This window comes from Phoxinus phoxinus, assembly GCF_949152265.1.
Source record: "Phoxinus phoxinus genome assembly, chromosome: 18".
Taxonomy (NCBI): Eukaryota; Metazoa; Chordata; class Actinopteri; order Cypriniformes; family Leuciscidae; genus Phoxinus; species Phoxinus phoxinus.
The window spans coordinates 17,318,675-17,336,524 of NC_136893.1; the positions used below are offsets into that span (position 1 = coordinate 17,318,675).

Here is a 17,850-nt window from a genome sequence, read left to right on the forward strand (position 1 = left end):
TAAATGTGGTTAAAATAAATATATTTATACAAATATGTGTTAGCTTCACAATTTGCTGTTTGTGTGAGAGACATGACAGAGAGCATGTTTTTATTGCACTGTGTTCAAATCACATCTGTTGAGGATGTCAATAAGTTTCAGACTGAAAGCAGACCCGTCCCCGCACAGTTTACCAGCAGAGACACACGCTTCTCTACTCACGTTTTTGTGAAAAGTCCTCCAGCCGAGCTGCCGATGAGCAGGCAGAGCTGCTGGGAGAAGAACACCCAGGTGATCTCCTGTAACGTGGAGCCTGTCTGGCATTTCAGATCTATGATCGTAGGCCCCAGGAAGGCGATGCTCAGTCCAAAGCTAAAGAACACACTCCAGTATGTCAGTGTATGTTGACAGTTCCTACGGAAAAGGGTTAATATACGCTCCTCAACTAACATAGCGTGAAAATCACCAATCTATTCCACTGACAGCTGTACTGGTGTCTGGATGTTCCTGTCGGTGGGTTTCAAAACATTTGCTTAGGTGACAGATGTCAGAATAGAAGATAATTCCCCAATTTATATTCGTTCACTCCTCCCATTTCATGAACCTTTGTGCGATGCTTCTGAAGTTAATGCCTAAAAATCACCTTTCAACTGATCTCTTCGAAACTGTCAATGATTTTCAGTTAATCTGTCAATGATTTTGATCCTCAATGAGAGTCGTGGATAAGAATGTGATAGGCCTACGTAAGACTAGCATTGAATAATTAGGGAGGGAAAAGCACATCCGAGGAGGCGTAACGGTCACTCACTCTGCGGGTGTGCCTTATTTTTCGAATAATAATAATAGGCTATTTCATAATTCAACGGCCCACCGTCAATTATTCCACTACGGTTACCACACCTGAAAATATTGTTCAGACTATGTATTTCAAGACACCTGTCAGGATTTTTTCTTTCTTAAAACACTCTTGTTTGTATGATGCATCTGCTAATCCAAGATCCATTGCTAATTCCAAAACATAATTTTAGAGCTAATGTTAGTAACGGAGGTTTAAGCCACTGATAGCAGACACTGGGAGAGAGAGAGAGCGTGTGTATGAATTACCTGAGTCAGAGTCTCAACAGTGTTCAGCGTCTAGTGATACCACGTTTATCTGCTCTAGAAGAACTGCCGTGGCCGACGCAGTTAGAGAGAAATGTCAAGCAGTCTAGCTTTTTTCGTCAGAGCAGCGCTGACGTTTCAGTGTGAGTGTGTGTTTACTCTGTCTACACTGTACTGTATGTGTGCATTTGAGTGTAATTTTGTGCCACAAAAACATGGAAATACTTGTTTACAAAAAACATCTTTCTTTTTTTTTGCTTTTGTCGGCTGTAAAGACCTTTGAAATAAAATAATTTGGCGAGGCGAAGTGATATGGAACTGTAATGCGGTCAAGACCAGCTGGAACTATTTTAGCCGTGCGTTTCTCGTAAACCAATCAGATTCGAGCATTCAACTGCCCCGTAGTAGGCTAGAATGTTCACATAACTGGAGTGGACCACTCATATATTAAATCAGCATGATCTAAACATTCACCAGCAAAGAACTCCTAAAAGAACATTTCTAAAGGTTGGTTTTAAATGCTTTATTGTTGGCTCTTCAACTTAGAGTCAATGCAATGCTAAGGCTACGTCATTGATTCGCTTTTATTCAACAAAATAATCCAAAAAGCCAATGGGACAATTATTAGCTTTGTACATTCACAAAGTGTTACTTATATAGTAGCCTACTTGTTAAACAATGACCTATGAACTCATCCTAAGACTTTGTGTGAAATGTCAAAACCGCATGCTTACAGATCCTGGTGATGGCCTTATATGTTCCTTTAAGTCAATAAATGAATGAATAATGAAAATTCTGTCATCATTTACTCTCCCTCGTATCGTTTCAAACCTTTATGGCCTTCTTTCTTCTGCAGAGCACATAAGAAGATATTTTACTTTATATTAAAGTTTTAAAACTTTAACTAATATAAAGTTATGTTATACTAAATGACTAAATGTAAATGTTATAGATATACCACATTTAGTTAGAAATGAAACAACAAATATACATTTTGTCTGTTGGATTAATTATGTATATGAAACTTTTTTTCATATTTTGTTTTAAATATATATATATATATAACGTTTTATACTTGAATATAAAGTCATAACAGATTAACCCCAATTAAAAATATTAATGTATAGTATAAATATATTTTGAAATCATATTATAAATATTTTTTATAGTTTTAAAGACTATGCAATTTACTGTACATATTTAACATATTATAGATATTACAGACATTGAAGTACATTCAAGGACTCCCAAGGTTATGTGGACGGTGGACCTACAAGCCAAGACTTTCAGTTTAACTTATTGTATTATTAACAGAGAATTTTATTTATGTGCATAATGCTTCGCACCATATCTCTTATTGAAACTGTTGGGATGTATATTGTTGAGCTATTACAGTTTTTCTTAATTGCTTTGGCACATTTTTCAAAACAGTCTTCACACTCTCTAAATCGTAAGTTCAACTGTCCCAACTGTTTGCTTGAACATCCGAACTGTATGGCATGTCTGCAAAATGTAGTTACTCGCCCAAAACATGTCATTCATGCTTCAAATGCTAGTTTTTGTGTCAGTAAATTGGCCAAAGCCACCAAAATAGTGTTTTTGTCATCGTGAGTCACACTGATCAAAAAGTTTAGATGATTTTTCACTTGAGGAAATATTTAAAAATGTCATGTTTGTTTGTTTTCTACTGCTTTCTATGCTATGTCAATTTTGTCTAGCTAAATGCTCTTGTATATCACTGAGCTTTTTTGTGTGTGTGAATGGATCATTTTGCACGTGAAGGCTCACATGATGAAAGAATGTTTAGAAGTTCCAAAGAGTTTGACAATTTCACTAAGAATCAACGCAACAATTTTTTGATAAGCCATGTGCATTTAGTTGTTGTGTAAATTGTAGACGATTGTTACACACATGTGCCAAAACACACACGATTTCCTTAAATCAATGAGAAATTCCAATCTGATGTGAACAAAAAACTACTGTAACTGATCAGAGATCTGAACTTGTTTTGAGCTAAACAGTTATCATTTAAGAATTGAGCCAACGCGATTGTGGAAAACTGTAAAGTTTACATTGTGAATTTTACAGTGAGAATAAGAGCATATTAAGCATATAAATTGTTGCAAAGCAAACATGCTTCATAACTACATCAAAAAAATGTGCTCTGAGTCTGCACCATATCAAGCAACTAAGGGCTCTCAAATCTGCATATCCGGTCCTTTTGGACACCCATTTAGGAGTTTTCAGGAACATTTTCCGCAACAAAACCTTTCAGAGGCTACTCAACATCCGATCCAGATGCAACTATTTTAAAACATTCAAGTCATCACAAATCATGTTCACACATATACATGATGATTTCTTCTTTATCAAATTTGATTGATTAGATAACAATAGAGTAATCCTATGTGACCAAACAGAGAGAGAAGTGATTGGGGGAGCACACGAAATGTCTGTCTTAGAGAGGACAGGAAGCTGATGGCAGGTGTGTGTTTTTATAATGGACATTGATTAACACATTTAAGCGTTTTCTCACTTCCTTTTTCAAGTAAACCTAACCAAAAAAGTGACTTATTGGAAGGTAATTGTAGACTAAGGCCTCAAACACGTCTGACATTCTGAATGAAGACATGTTAATTTTCAACACTTGCAGGATGTTCTTTGTGATTATGGAGATCTGAGGTGTCTCTCAGTATTCAGCCTCAGTTGCAGAAGTAAGGCCTCGTTCATCTCATCAGCATGATATCTGACGCCTTCTAAAGCATTCAGAGACCAAATAAAATTGATTGCAAAATGATTGTCTAACAGAGGCTGCAATTTGTCAAATCCATAATTATTATTAATGCATCTCCCTGTTGTAATCAGATACCGCATTCTGCATTTGCCTTGCAATTTTGGCATAAACTGCTGTACTAACACACACAAAGGGGTAATTCATCTATACACATTTAGTGGTGGAAAATAGTTTGAAAGCTTTTTAGTTGTATTCAGATCAACAGATTATGGCGTAATTAATGTTTCAATAACTCTTAGGCAAAATATGTTATAACTGACACACTTGTTTCACTTATTTTGTCAATGCAACACTGCAAAGTTCAGGTTAATGTTTTTTTGGTCACATATGGCCTGAATATGTTATGAAAATGCAAAAGCACTGGTGAGCACTGGTTAACCATTGTTGCATGTTAATGTTGATTTAAGGTTGATTTGTTGATTGATTTGTGAAATGCACATGGTCATAGAATGTTGAAATTTTGCAAATTGAGATGAGAAAGGGAGACTTATTACATGTGACACACAAAAGTGTACTTTGTCCTTGTTTCAGCTTAATTTTAGTTAAATGGTGTGGTGTCCTGAATCACAAATAATTATTGGTAAAAATAATTGTTATTTCTTACAGTCTCCACTAGATGTCATAATATAGTGGCGTCTCAAAGAAGTTGTGTGAAACAATTAAGGGAACAGAATTTATTTTATATAACCGAACCTTCCACAGCCGTTTCACTTTTGTTATTTGTGAAATTTTAAACTATATACTTATTTATACTATCTGCTATTTATATGTAATATAATGCCAATGATTTTAGGCTATATATTAGACAGACAGACAGACAGACAGACAGACAGACAGACAGACAGACAGACAGATAGACAGATAGACAGATAGACAGACAGACAGACAGATAGATAGATAGATAGACAGACAGATAGACAGACAGACAGACAGACAGACAGACAGACAGACAGACAGACAGACAGACAGACAGACAGATAGATAGATAGATAGATAGATAGATAGATAGAGACAGAGACAAATAATTCAGATTAATATTATATTACATGTATCGCATGCAAAAATGTATATTTCAATTAATAGTATATCAAAGTTATATAACAGATTAACCACATTATTTTTTAGCAATATTTTGGGGAGGTTCTGAAAAAAAAAGCCTTCAGCAGTCATCATGCAGTCAAATACTATTTATATTTAATACTATTTTCCATGTTAATGATTACAAATATTACATTATACTATATTGTAAATATTTAATTCATATAGTTTCATATATATTTATAGTTATTTTCATATTACATTTATGTTAAATGTAAACGTAAAAAAATGTAAACCGTTAGGATAATTTAAAAATGATATTGAAATATGTGGAAAAAAAATACAAGAAATGTATATTATATTCATAATATTTAAATGCCATACATTTCAATAAATTGATATTACATTGCTATTTATACACACACACACACACACACACACTTGTCGTCTGCTGATATTTGGTATGGGTGGCGCGTCAGTGTCGTGCAGCTGGCATGACCCTCCTCCCCTGCCTGACATTTAACAACACTTTCACTCCCAACAAATGCACTGTGTACACACACACATAAACTGGGGATAATTAGAAATCTGTATACAGAATAATTGTTTGACTCTTCCACAGTGAATTTTTAATTATCTCACACAGTAAATCTTTAAATATCTTCTCTCACACACACACACACACACACACACACACACACACACACACACACACACACACACACACACACACACACACACACACACACACACACACACTGCAGGTTTGTAATTAAAGCTGCACAGTTACAGCAGGAGAAGCGTGGACTTGACATTATCCCGGTCTGGGGGATTTCCCAAAGGACAGGCTGACGCTATTAACCAGGGTACCTCATGTATGCAATGCTGTTGGCACGGCCGTGATATTATCTCTGCTCTACTCCAACCAAAGACCAAAATATAGAATGAAACATCCAAATCTGAGGTGCAATTTAAACAATATCACATGAGCAACAGCATTGTTTTGAGTCATTCGAATAGATAATGAAAGAAGAAACCATCAGGAAAACTGCACTAGAATGAATGCCTATTGGTGAAAAGTAGCACTGCACTGAAGTTATCTTAACCAAATGCTCTCCCGTGTACAATACAAGCCACAAAAAAGCCTTCCCAAGGTTTTAAAGGCAATAAAATCGAAACGAGATTTTCCAACATCCATTGCAAAGACCTCAACCACAACAAATCAATCTATTCCACCTTGACACACCAAGGTAGACTATCTATCCCACCGCCTTGAGGCAGGAGCAGGACCATATCCTATGCTTTATCTGAAACCCAATTCCCCTCCTCCAAACAAGATAAATGAGAGGCATGAGATTGGGCTGTTTGCAGGTTGGTTACAGGCAGACTGTTCTGTCATAATTAGAGCTCTATAGACTTATGCAGTGCTCTGTGCATCTGACTGAGATTGAATGAGTCCTGGAACGGAACGCACCCTTTCTGATGCATCTTTTATATGTGTCCTATTATTGCTCTATCATGTTTTATGCACCCTTTTGCCTCAGTATGCATCATGCTTTAGTATACAAACTATTAGCACTGTCACTGTGTGTATTATACATAGTTCCGTGGCGTATACATCCTGAATCACACTTCATTGTACAAACTGTAAGCACTGCATATACTTTACACATTATCAGCACAATATCAAGATTTAGTATGCACCCTTTATCATGTTTTAAGAGAACTATTAGCACTGTATCATACTTCAAACTATTCGTATATGGGCCTACCCTTTATCATGCTTTGACAAACCATTAGCACTAACATGCTTTAGTATAGAAAAATATCATGCTTCATGAAATATGCTCCAGTATAGTATATCTTTACAAACTATTAACACTGTATGCTTTAGTTATTATACAAACTATTAGCACTATATGCTTTAGTTTAGTTTGTAAACCATTATATGTCATGCTTTATAATACAAATTATCACTATATCATGCTTTAGTAAAAACTCTTAGCATTGCAGAATACTTTCATATGCATCCAGTAACATGCTTTAGTATACAAACTATTAGCACTACATCATCCTTTAGTATACAAATAATTAGCACAATAATGCTTTAGTTTACAAGCCAAATAGCACTATATCATGATTTAGTATAAAAACTATTGGCATTGCATCCCAAACTTCATTATACAAACTACCATTAGCATTGCATCATGCTTTAGTATACAAGCATTACATTATATTTTAGAATGCATCCAGTATCATGCTTAAGTATACAAAATCTTGGCACTATATATTGCTTACTTTTACAAACTATAGCACTATGTTATATGATTTAGTATACAAACTATTTGCAATATATTATATATATATATATATATATGTTATATATATATTAGTATATAAGCTATTAGCATTATATCATGCGTTATACAAGCACTAATGTGCTTTTGTATTTAAAAAAAACACTACATTACATTTTAATATTCAATTGCTTTAATATGCTCTAGTATGCACTATTACTTACTGTGTTATATATATATATATATTAGTATATAAGCTATTAGCATTGTATCATGCTTTAGGCTATAGCATTATATCATGCGTTATACAAGCACTAATGTGCTTTTGTATAAAAAAAACCCACTACATTACATTTTAATATTCAATTGCTGTAACATGCTCTAGTATGCACTATTACTTACTGTGTTATATATATATATATATTAGTATATAAGCTATTAGCATTGTATCATGCTTTAGGCTACTAGCATTATATCGTTATACAAGCACTAATGTGCTTTTGTATAAAAAAAAAACACTACATTACATTTTAATATTCAATTGCTGTAACATGCACTAGTATGCACTATTACTTACTGTGTTACGCTTTAGTATTCATCCTATGCTTTATTTCCATTGATTTAGCAGATTGATGTAGTCGAAGAGCATAAGTTGAGGTCTCACTTTGGTAAAATAATTTTGTTTTAGTAATGAAGAGACAGATTGCATGAGAGTATAGTCCGTTGGTATTTGATATTTGAAGACAAATGAAAGACATTCTAGGGGAAAAAAATAAAGGCAAATCATCTTTGCTATTCAGCAGTTGTTCAGACTGATGGAAAACATCTGTGGAGATCTGAGACAAAACCAGGCTTTCCTGCATGCCCACAAGAGCAGGCCTGTGTGATGATCACAACGCTGAATACCATCTGAATATGCAGATTAAGAGGAAGATTCGATGAAGGTTTCTGAGAGGTTTAGACTGTCCTCACACACACAGCCGTCTGGCTGAGAGAAGATAAGATGGCTATAATTCTGATGAGACAGCTCTTGTTTTTGACCATCCACAACAGCCAAAATTTGTTTTGAGCCTTGCCTTTTAGGACCACATGAAAAACACAGCCTCACTGTAGCTGCCAAATGCCCCACAAAACCAGATATGCTCATAATCTATCAAGCCATTTGTAAAAGCAATCAGAAATGTACTTCCATTATGCGGCATAACACTTTTTATATGCAAGCAGGGTCACTTTAATGATCATCATTTTCAAATAACCTTGAGCAGCGAGTCTATCATAAAGCCATGACCAGATTACCAGCACCTCTGCTGGATAATGAATAATTATAGCTTCAGGCCTGCTTAATTATTGACTGTTTTGATATGTGAGGTGAGTATCAATGGACGGATATGAAAATCTACATGCTGCTTGATCTCATAGACTGTCTGGACGGGTGTTCTGGCCTGCTGATAAGTCTTTCATTACGACACACTCTCGCCCCTGGAGCCTTCATCCTTCCCCTCCCCCGGCTGTGTCCTCGCTTAAAATAGAGCTACAAACAGACTGGACCTGACCAGACTGACAGCTGAGGAAGAGAGGGAGCAGGAGAAGAGAGGGAGAGAAGAGAAACAAAACTCCCACTTGATAAGTGGACAAATCACTACACATCCAATACTTAAAGATCTGTAAAGAGTTGAAGTCATGTGGCTTTAATGTCATATATATAGGCTCGTGTACTCCTGAAAACTGTTGATAAAATTCACTTACAAAATCGTTTTTTTTCTCGACAAACAGACCAAAAATATCTCACACTCATGGGCGTGGCCAAATCTTCGTCCAATCCAATGTGCTCCAGAATTAATATGTCCCGCCCCCAATACCACCTGCTTCTGACCAGCAATAGAATAGTGTTGGAAATCTCAGAGACCAGGAGACTTGGTTATATCTTAAGCAGGATTCTTTATTAGAATGTGATGGGTGCTGCAGTCATCAAGTCTGACTAAGGGAACTGTGCATATTTTATATGTGTTGACCTTACACTCAGCCTTAAAATTGACCACTAAAACAAAAGCATCTAAAGACAACACAGGCAATTACCCCTGACTGTGAAGATAATAGTTCCCCAAATTACCTGGTCACGATAACTAAGATTATGTAAACATTCACACATAGTTTGACTCTCAGTAGGAAGATTAAAGTAGCATATAGAGGACATCTCCCCGCCACCCCCCGCAGCTGCCTTTACCGGGGTTTTGGCCCCCAACCGTTGTGTTTTCTCTGGAGCCACAGCCAGTAGCTCGCTTTCTCAGCCTGCTCTCCCAGCTCCTTTATAGCTTTCCGCAGGGTTGACCCCGCCACTCCTGCGCCATGGAGCAGTTGGACTACTGTTCTGCCCACAAAGCCCCGGCACCCGACCTCCACTGGGTAGACCCAGGCTCTCCAGCCCGCCTGCCAGCTCGGAGTACTTGAGATGCTTCCTTTCGTGGGCTGCTGTCATGCCCTGTTCCCAGGGAATGGTAAGTTCAATGAGGAGGACCATTTTCTCCACTGTGGACCACATAATAATGTCTGGCCGGAGGGCAGTTGTCATAATCTCTCTTGGAAAAACCAACTGCTTCCTAGATCTGCCAACATCTGCCACTCTTTGCCGGGTGTGAGCATGGTGTTCCTCTTCTGAGCAGAAAGTTGGAGCATGCTACCAGACTTGACAAACCCTGCCTGGAAAGTTGCTGTTGTGCGATTTGCTGCTACCCTACAGCTCTCCAGGACCTCCGCCAGCTTGGCCAGGACTTGATCATGGCGCCACCTGAAGCATCCCTGGGCCAGCGCCACTTTGCACCCTGATAAGATATGCTGGAGGCTTACTTTGCTGTTACCACACAGGGGACAGCCTACCTCATCTCCAAACCACTGGGTGAGGTTATGGAGGCAAGGGAGGGTTGTCATAGGTTGCCCTTAACATGAAGCTGAGCCTGGATTGTGGCGTCCTCCAGATGTCTGTCCAGGTGATGCGCCTATTCACAGTTACGTCCCATCGCGTCCAGGCTCCTTGACTGCTCTGTGATATTGTCTTTACGTGAAAGCGCTCTTGCTCCAACCCGGTAACTTTCACCATGGTCTTCTGTTGCCTCTTGGTGCCTTTTTTTTATTTTTATGAATGGTCGCAAAGATCATTTCAAACTAAATGTACTACAGTGTGTGATTGCAGATGCAGCTCGTGCCATGACTGTGAAGTGAAGTAAAGACTATTGACTTTAAAAATGGGATGATCCCATTGATATGGGCAGATAGACTTCAACACAGAAAGCAGTGCTCGTCAACATTTATAGCTTTTTATACAACTGATGAAATGCATATTTCTTGTTTTAATTATTAAGTTATTAGAACTTTAAATTAGATGTTAAAGGGATGTTATGGAAATTTTAAAGGAATATTATACTGATGAAAACACTCAACTGTCATCAGTTTTTTATTACATTACCACCAAAGATGAATATTAATGTCATTGCGATAAATTTCATGACTTACTCACCTTCATTTGTTCCAAACCCTTATGACTTTCTTTTGTCTTTTGAGTAGAACATAATTATTTGATCCGACATCGCTACTACACTCATAAACTCGCCAAGCAGAGCCAGGGCAGATGTCAAGATTTTCAGTGAATAATGACTAAAATGTCTATCTTTTTCTCACACAACTATTTTATATGAGTTGAAATAAACCACTTTTATGGTGCTTTTTTTGTCTTATTTGCTTGTATTGTATTAAAAAGAGTGGTCATGACATTTTCACTTTTTGGGTTCCACAGAAGGAAATAAGTTTGGACCGACATGAGAGCGAGTAAATAATGACATTTATTCACATTAAAGTTGCAATGTAATGGAAGTAGAGATGCTAGGAAGATGCTTTTCTGTATTGTGACTGCTCAGATTATCGAAAAAGGAAAAAATGTAGGGCGGGTATTTGGTCCGCATCATTTGTTGATCGGATGGAGGCAGATCTGAATGAGAGCTTGCGGTTGATTGTAAGAAAGGGACAGGATTTAAGTGGACTAAATGATTGGAGAAGTCCAGCATACATCACCAAAGAGAGGTCTGATGTTTTGGGAAGTATATTTTGATTAAAAAAAGGTCAATTTCTTTTACATAATCATGGCTGATGGATCATTATAAGATTATTACGACACATTAAGAAAATAGATAAGGTAAATTTCCATTTTCTTCAGACTTTTGGAATTAGGCCACTCATACCAACAGATCCAAGTTTAAAAAGCCATTCAACCCTCAAGCAAGCAAGTCTGTCCAGAGATCTTACAATTAGTTTACTGTAAAAAGCTTATCATAAACCGAAAATGACAAGTAACCAAGTACAAATATACAGCAGAAAGCCGCCACTAACCAAGCCTAACGGACCAGATCATGTGTAAAGGGATTTTCTCTCTCATTTCACTCCTCAGTCAACAACACAAGGCAGGGCGGGCGGGAAAGGAGGAAAAACTGCAGGAAAGGTAATTCGCAAAGAGTGCCGTCTTTGCCAGGAATTTGGCACGCACGAACAAAGAAATGCCTCCAAGAATTTGCAAACACAAATGCATCGATACAGGAACCGCAATCTGACAGAAAAAGCATCTAATGACACTCTATGAAGTCGTGTCCCCCATGCAGTACGCTATCTTTCAAATTCCATCAAAAACCTTATTTTTTTTGGCTGCCAAAAAGTTCTTTAACTTGATGAAAGTGAGAGCAGAGCCCAAAGCACGCGGCTCCTCAGGGGAAGCGGCTGGTGAAGTTGAGTGTGCTGGAGGACTCACATGGCTAACCTCAGTGTACTCGCTCTCTCTCCTCACCTCAGCCCCGCTGCCAGCTCTCTAGCCAAGCGAGACAGATCACTCCCCAGCAAACGCTAGTAGAGGGAAAATGGTCGAGACACAAAGATCGGGGGTAACACAAGTGGGATTCGGTGGATGGGATAAGACGGCGTTTTAAGATGGTGGGAGAGGAACTTTGAGATAAGATTCGAGACAAATTCAGCACATAACTGTATCATGAGCAACAAAAACGACAGACAAAGGAATATATTAAATTGCTGCTTATTGCGTCACAGGTTTTTGGACGAGGGGAGGTGGAAGGATGTTTTTGATGTTTCAGAATGGACGAAGCTTTTAGACAATCCATTTCAGAATATATGCAACAAGCCTGTTTTTTTTCCCCTCGCTCTCTTCCTCTCTTAGTAGGGTAGCATTGCATGTCTTAGGAAGACCCGGTGAATAGTAATGAACTAAGCTTGTGTGTCTATTTGACAGAGCAGAAGAATGGGGGAAAGAGGTGGGGGCTGTGCAGCATGTGTGTGTGTGTGTTACAAGGAGAGCTGTGAGAATATAGCAGAGGGATGCAGAGGAGAATGGAGACAGCCTTCCCATTCCTCCACACTCCTCCCCTCTCACTTCTGCTTTTCCCTGTCAGAGGGAAAGGAGTTCTGAAGATGTACTACCGAATTCTTATGTAATCTCGTTTTTGTTTTTTGTCCTCTTTCCCTTCAGTTTCTTGACAGGGGTATGCCGGGCTTCTGCGAAAAGAAGCATTGAGAGGAGAAGAGTTGTGAAGATATACTACTGAATTCTTTGTGAATTGTATTTATTTATTTAGTCTCCTTTCCACTAGTTTCTCAGCGAAAATATGCTGGATGTGTTTTTCTGTAAAAAGAGATATTTCAGAGAAGAAAAAAGACAAAAAGAGAGTGAATTCACCTCAGAGAGGCAGAGCACCTGCACGGAGACCCTCGCTGTTCTGTGTTCCTCTATCCACCTAAAGGGGCACCAGAAAGGAAAAGATACATGGAAAGCAACATTAAAATAGGTAAGAAATGTTTTATCAATTTCTCTATACATGTTTTTACTATATATAGTGTATATATATATATATATATATTTAATATAATGTATATTTATTGTTATATGTTTACTGAATATGATTAATATATATTTGTATTGATATAAATGTAAATTGATATTGTTATATATAAATTGATATAAATGTATTTATAACTTTCTCAATAAAAAGATTGACTATATATATATTGTATAACATTTATTATATTTTTATACAATGTATATTTATTGTTTAATTGCTTAATGCATTTATATATATATATATATATATATATATATATAATGTATATGTATATATTATATAAATATATCTATATATATTTAATTTAAATCTAATTTACATTTATTGCAATAAACTATTGAATATCATATGTATTGTTTATTTTATTTTTATAATATTTATAATACATAATTTTTTCAAAAAAAAAAAATTCTAAATGTTTTTTTTTCTAATCTACATTTCCAGTACAGTTTTGTCATAACTAAAATGTTGTTGTAATAAACATTACAAATGTCTTGTTCTCAACAGTTGGTAGAACCAACTCATTTTTAATACATTTCACAATAAAAGAAGATTTATTATATATTGTATAATGCATTAATTTTTTTATATTATGTATTAATGTATTTTTTATGTATATTATATTTAACTAATATATTATTTAGTATATTTTTTATTTATTTACTATAAATATTATTTGTAATAAATATGTATGATAAAGATTTATTGAATCCCATTCAATAAATGATTTCCAGTATAGTTTTGATGCAAGTAAAATGGTGATGTCATCCAAATGTGTGGGGAGATCGCAATGGCTTGTTCTCAACAGTTGGGAGAATGAACTAGAAAATGCCCCTCACATGAAATGCCACCTGATCAATCTTGCTTTTTAACATCCCAGCCCTAGACATAGATGTTGTGCCCTTGAACAGGCACTTAACCCTGAATGGCTCCAGTGGGAACCCTCTGCTGAATGTTGATAAACGCATGTGTGTTCAGATGAGAGAATTCACCTGTGAGGGGATTCTGATGCTCCTTTCTGGAGCAGATCAAACCGCTGGAGTATGAAGAGTGCAGTGTAACTCAAATAGCAGTTGTAGTGTTGAGAAGAGGGGGACACATACAATAGCTTCCCCCTCCTCTAAGAGGCAACGGCTGCAGTGCCAAAACTGAAGCACAAGGGCTCATTGAAGAAAGTAAGAAAGAGGCTTGGTCAAAGATGGGGCCCGTCCTCACCCTTGTTTCATATATTATTGAGTGAATTTATTTTTTATTTTATTTTTTTTCATGTCACTTCTTGGTTTACAGAAAAGAAACATAGCTTATAATGACCGGATTGAAACCAATTTGTTTTTTTTTCAGACTTTCTTGGTCTCTTTTTTTCTCACTTCATACGCAGTTGGTTGCCCGTTCCCACATCCTCAGTCTGGTGAGCTACTCATTTCTTCCCGTTTAATATCTTGAGCATCCCTCATTATGTCTTTTTAATATATACACAAACAATGAGTGTGCTTTATGTTACATTAACAACTTCCATTTGACCAAGCACTGTAATGTTTTTGTCTAATTAGCTTTCATGGGATGTGACTTCTATAGTGATTTGGCAGTGAATCAGAGTTAACAGCCAATCAGAACGATCGTAGGAGCCTCTAGTCTAAACGGACTGTTTTGCTGTGTTGCACTGGCTTGGCATAATGATCATTAGTGCATGCGTCTGTGTTAATGTGAGTAATTAGAGTTATGTCTAATGCATAAACCTGAATCACTTCATTTAACTCTGTGTTGTCTCATTGGCTTGAGCAAGACACAAATCTTTCCTTATCCCTTTCCTGAGGCTGAATTATAATGCATGTGTGAAACCAGCCTGTCAGATTACATTAGGCGGATTTTATATTTATATTTCTGTCACATGTTATTCTTGACAACATTTTAATTGGCTCTGTTTGCTGCTTGATTAAAGCTGTCACCTAAAAGATATAAAAATGGTAACAGAGTTATGGTACTGTGATGTATTGCAGTTGTTACTGTTGGTAGTATGTGAATTAGGGTCCCTGAATAAGCATCAGTAACTTCCTCTGCCTTGACTTCCAGAGACTACATGATCCACACACACACACACACACACACACACACACACACACACACACACACACACACACACACACACACACACACACACACACACACACACACACACACACCAGTGCAGGTGTGGAGTATCCTAATGACCAAAAATTACAACTTCTCAGGTTTTCATTAGGCTTTAATAGCCATATTTCTACTTGTATTGAAAATATGAATATGGTTATTTTCATAACAGAACAGAGTTATTTATATTATTTAGCTTCATAATATAATAGCAAATTTTTTATTCGTTGAATTAGCTTTTATTTCAATATTTCCAGTTCCAGTGTCAGTTTTTGTTATTTGTCCTTTTTTTCAGTTTTAATTTATTTTATTTAAGTTTTTGTTTAGGGGATTTTATTTTATTTTATTCATAAACTTAACTTATTTTAGTCATTGTCTAATTGTTTTAGTCATTAGTCAAGGTCACATACACATTCCTAATTTTAATTTACATTTTTTAAAATCAGACTTTTTTTAAATATTGCAGTATTTATTATAAATGATTTATCCAGCCACATCATATTTTTTTCATGCCCTTGTAATCAGAAATCAAAATAACTTCCCCTCCCTCTTGCAGCATTATCTCATCTCTTCTCTGATGATGCGTTTACTGGCGTGAGGGCGGGGCAACCTGTCAATCACATGACATCACAGCGATAGCAAACCACAACCATCCAATCAATTCCCCATGGACAAAATCAAGTCCCACTCTACTTTTTTTCTTTATCGAGAAGCCTTTCACTATTGGCCTACATCACAGTAGGGAAGACTATCACAACTTGCATTGCATGGCGACTTTATGCTTTTCATCTTACATGGTATTTTGAGCTATTTTAATAGTTTAAGTTGGGAATGTGTAAACCATACAAACTCCCACAGGTGAATGATGGTAATATGCATGGCTAGGTTTACACATTCCTTCCCACTTCACCCAGTGTCATTAAACCTTATTGTTCTGCAAAAGCATATAGCTCATATGCTCCATATAACACGCTGCTCATAATATAAGGAAAAAATCCTTTGCAGCAAAAATTCTCTCTGTTTTTACAGAAACCATTAATAAACTAACAAGCAGGCATCACTTTTGCTCAAATCCTGTGCTATATTCTTCCAATTATCAATATATTCTTGCCTTCCAGAGAGGGATTTCTATGTGAAGTGTTAATGTCTGAACTGAACACGCTCAAATAATGAGGTAGGAAGATTTGCAATAGCAGAAGAATGTCAATATTTTTTGTGATGTGTTGTCACGACACAAGCACATGTAATGTCTCTTTCCCATTCTGGAAATGTTGCCAGAATATATAAATATTAATCAAATATTAATCAGATCTGATAAAGAGCCGAATTGACGTGTGTGTGTGTGTGTGTGTGTGTGTGTGTGTGTGTGTGTGTGTGTGTGTGTGTGTGTGTGTCTTTCTCTCTAATCAGCTCTTTGCCAGATATTTATGAGGATGAATGGTCAGAGACGACCAATATTTTTATTGCCAGAGAGAGAGAGAGAGGGAGAGAGAGAGAGAGAGAGAGAGAGAGAGAGAGAGAGAGAGAGAGAGAGAGAGAGAGACGTCTACTATGTGACTCACACAAAACAACTGTGTAGGCCTATGCTATTTTGCTTGTGAATAAATACTGTGAAAATATGATTCTAGCATTCATATATTTGGCTTGCCAAAGCCTTGCGTCGTTCTTATCTGCGTCTTTAGTGTTTGTGAGAGTTTATCGCAGATATTGACAGCCGTGCTGATTTTCACAGCGAATTGATTTTCTACAGCAGTAAACAAGAAAATATGTAATAACTTACATTTCAGACACAATAGCAGGTCAGTCCATCTGGGTTTTGCTCCGCCGACGAAAATTCCAAACAAATCCACAGCAGTAAAGTCACGCGCTCATCGACATCACGCAGGAGTGACCTTGCTGAATAAACGAATGAATGAATGAATGAATCAGTCGTGTTTTTTGATGAATAAAGTGACTCACTGATAAAGAGTCACTTGTCCTGAATGAATCAGTGTTTTGAAGGAATCAGTTGAGTTTAGTGAATTATTTAAAGACTTAAAGAGTCCCAATTAGGCCTATTCCGTTTTGAATGAATCAGTTGAGTAAATTATTTAAAGACTCACTCAGAAAGTGTGACTTATTTCATTCCTGAATAAATAAGTGTTTTAATCAATAATCAATTAATTGAGTGATATACTGACTCACTCATAAAGAATCAGTTTTATTTCTGAATGAATCAGAGGATGCGTCCAAAATCACAGACTCTCTTGAGCCTTATTTTGAATAAGTAAACTTTGCGAGCGGTAGAAAGTAGGAATGTTCTATATAGTGTGAATGTGTGTAGTATAAATGTAATATGGACGTATTACATTCACCATGTTGTCATTATCACGTGACCTAGCATCAGTTGCGTCGCTTCATGCCATTCACAAACCCTCTCCCATGGCCTCGTGGGATTGTATTGGTTGCACCATAAAATTGCATAGCCTACTCTCTTGAGTAGGTACTTATTTTAAATAAGTAATTACTTCAACTGCCACTAAAAAAATATGTTCTATAGGCTTATTAATGTGTGTAGGATGAATGTTATCTGGACATAGGCCTACATTCGCCATGTTGCCCTTATGTGACCGGCGTTAGTTACGTT

General features: G+C 36.7%; 1 protein-coding gene across 6 annotated transcripts in view; it reads right to left on the minus strand.

The window, feature by feature from the left end:
- mfsd4ab (major facilitator superfamily domain containing 4Ab) overlaps window positions 1-17,226 on the minus strand; it is a 23,357-nt gene extending 6,131 nt beyond the window's left edge. Inside the window, exons 1-4 of one of the 6 annotated variants that reach the window (XM_079589294.1) lie at window positions 17,005-17,142; window positions 12,935-12,992; window positions 12,679-12,753; window positions 202-351 (exon numbers count right to left, since the gene is read on the minus strand). Coding sequence is in view for 2 of the 6 variants with exons in the window: in XM_079589290.1 (XP_079445416.1) it covers window positions 202-431 (230 nt within the window). In the remaining 4 variants the exon portion in view is untranslated. Of the gene's footprint in view, window positions 1-201; window positions 566-1,083; window positions 1,385-12,678; window positions 12,754-12,934; window positions 12,993-17,004 lie in introns of those variants that run through there. The other 5 variants (XM_079589295.1, XM_079589293.1, XM_079589291.1 and 2 more) reach the window with 5 other exon arrangements.
- Between the last annotated feature and the right edge of the window lie 624 nt (window positions 17,227-17,850).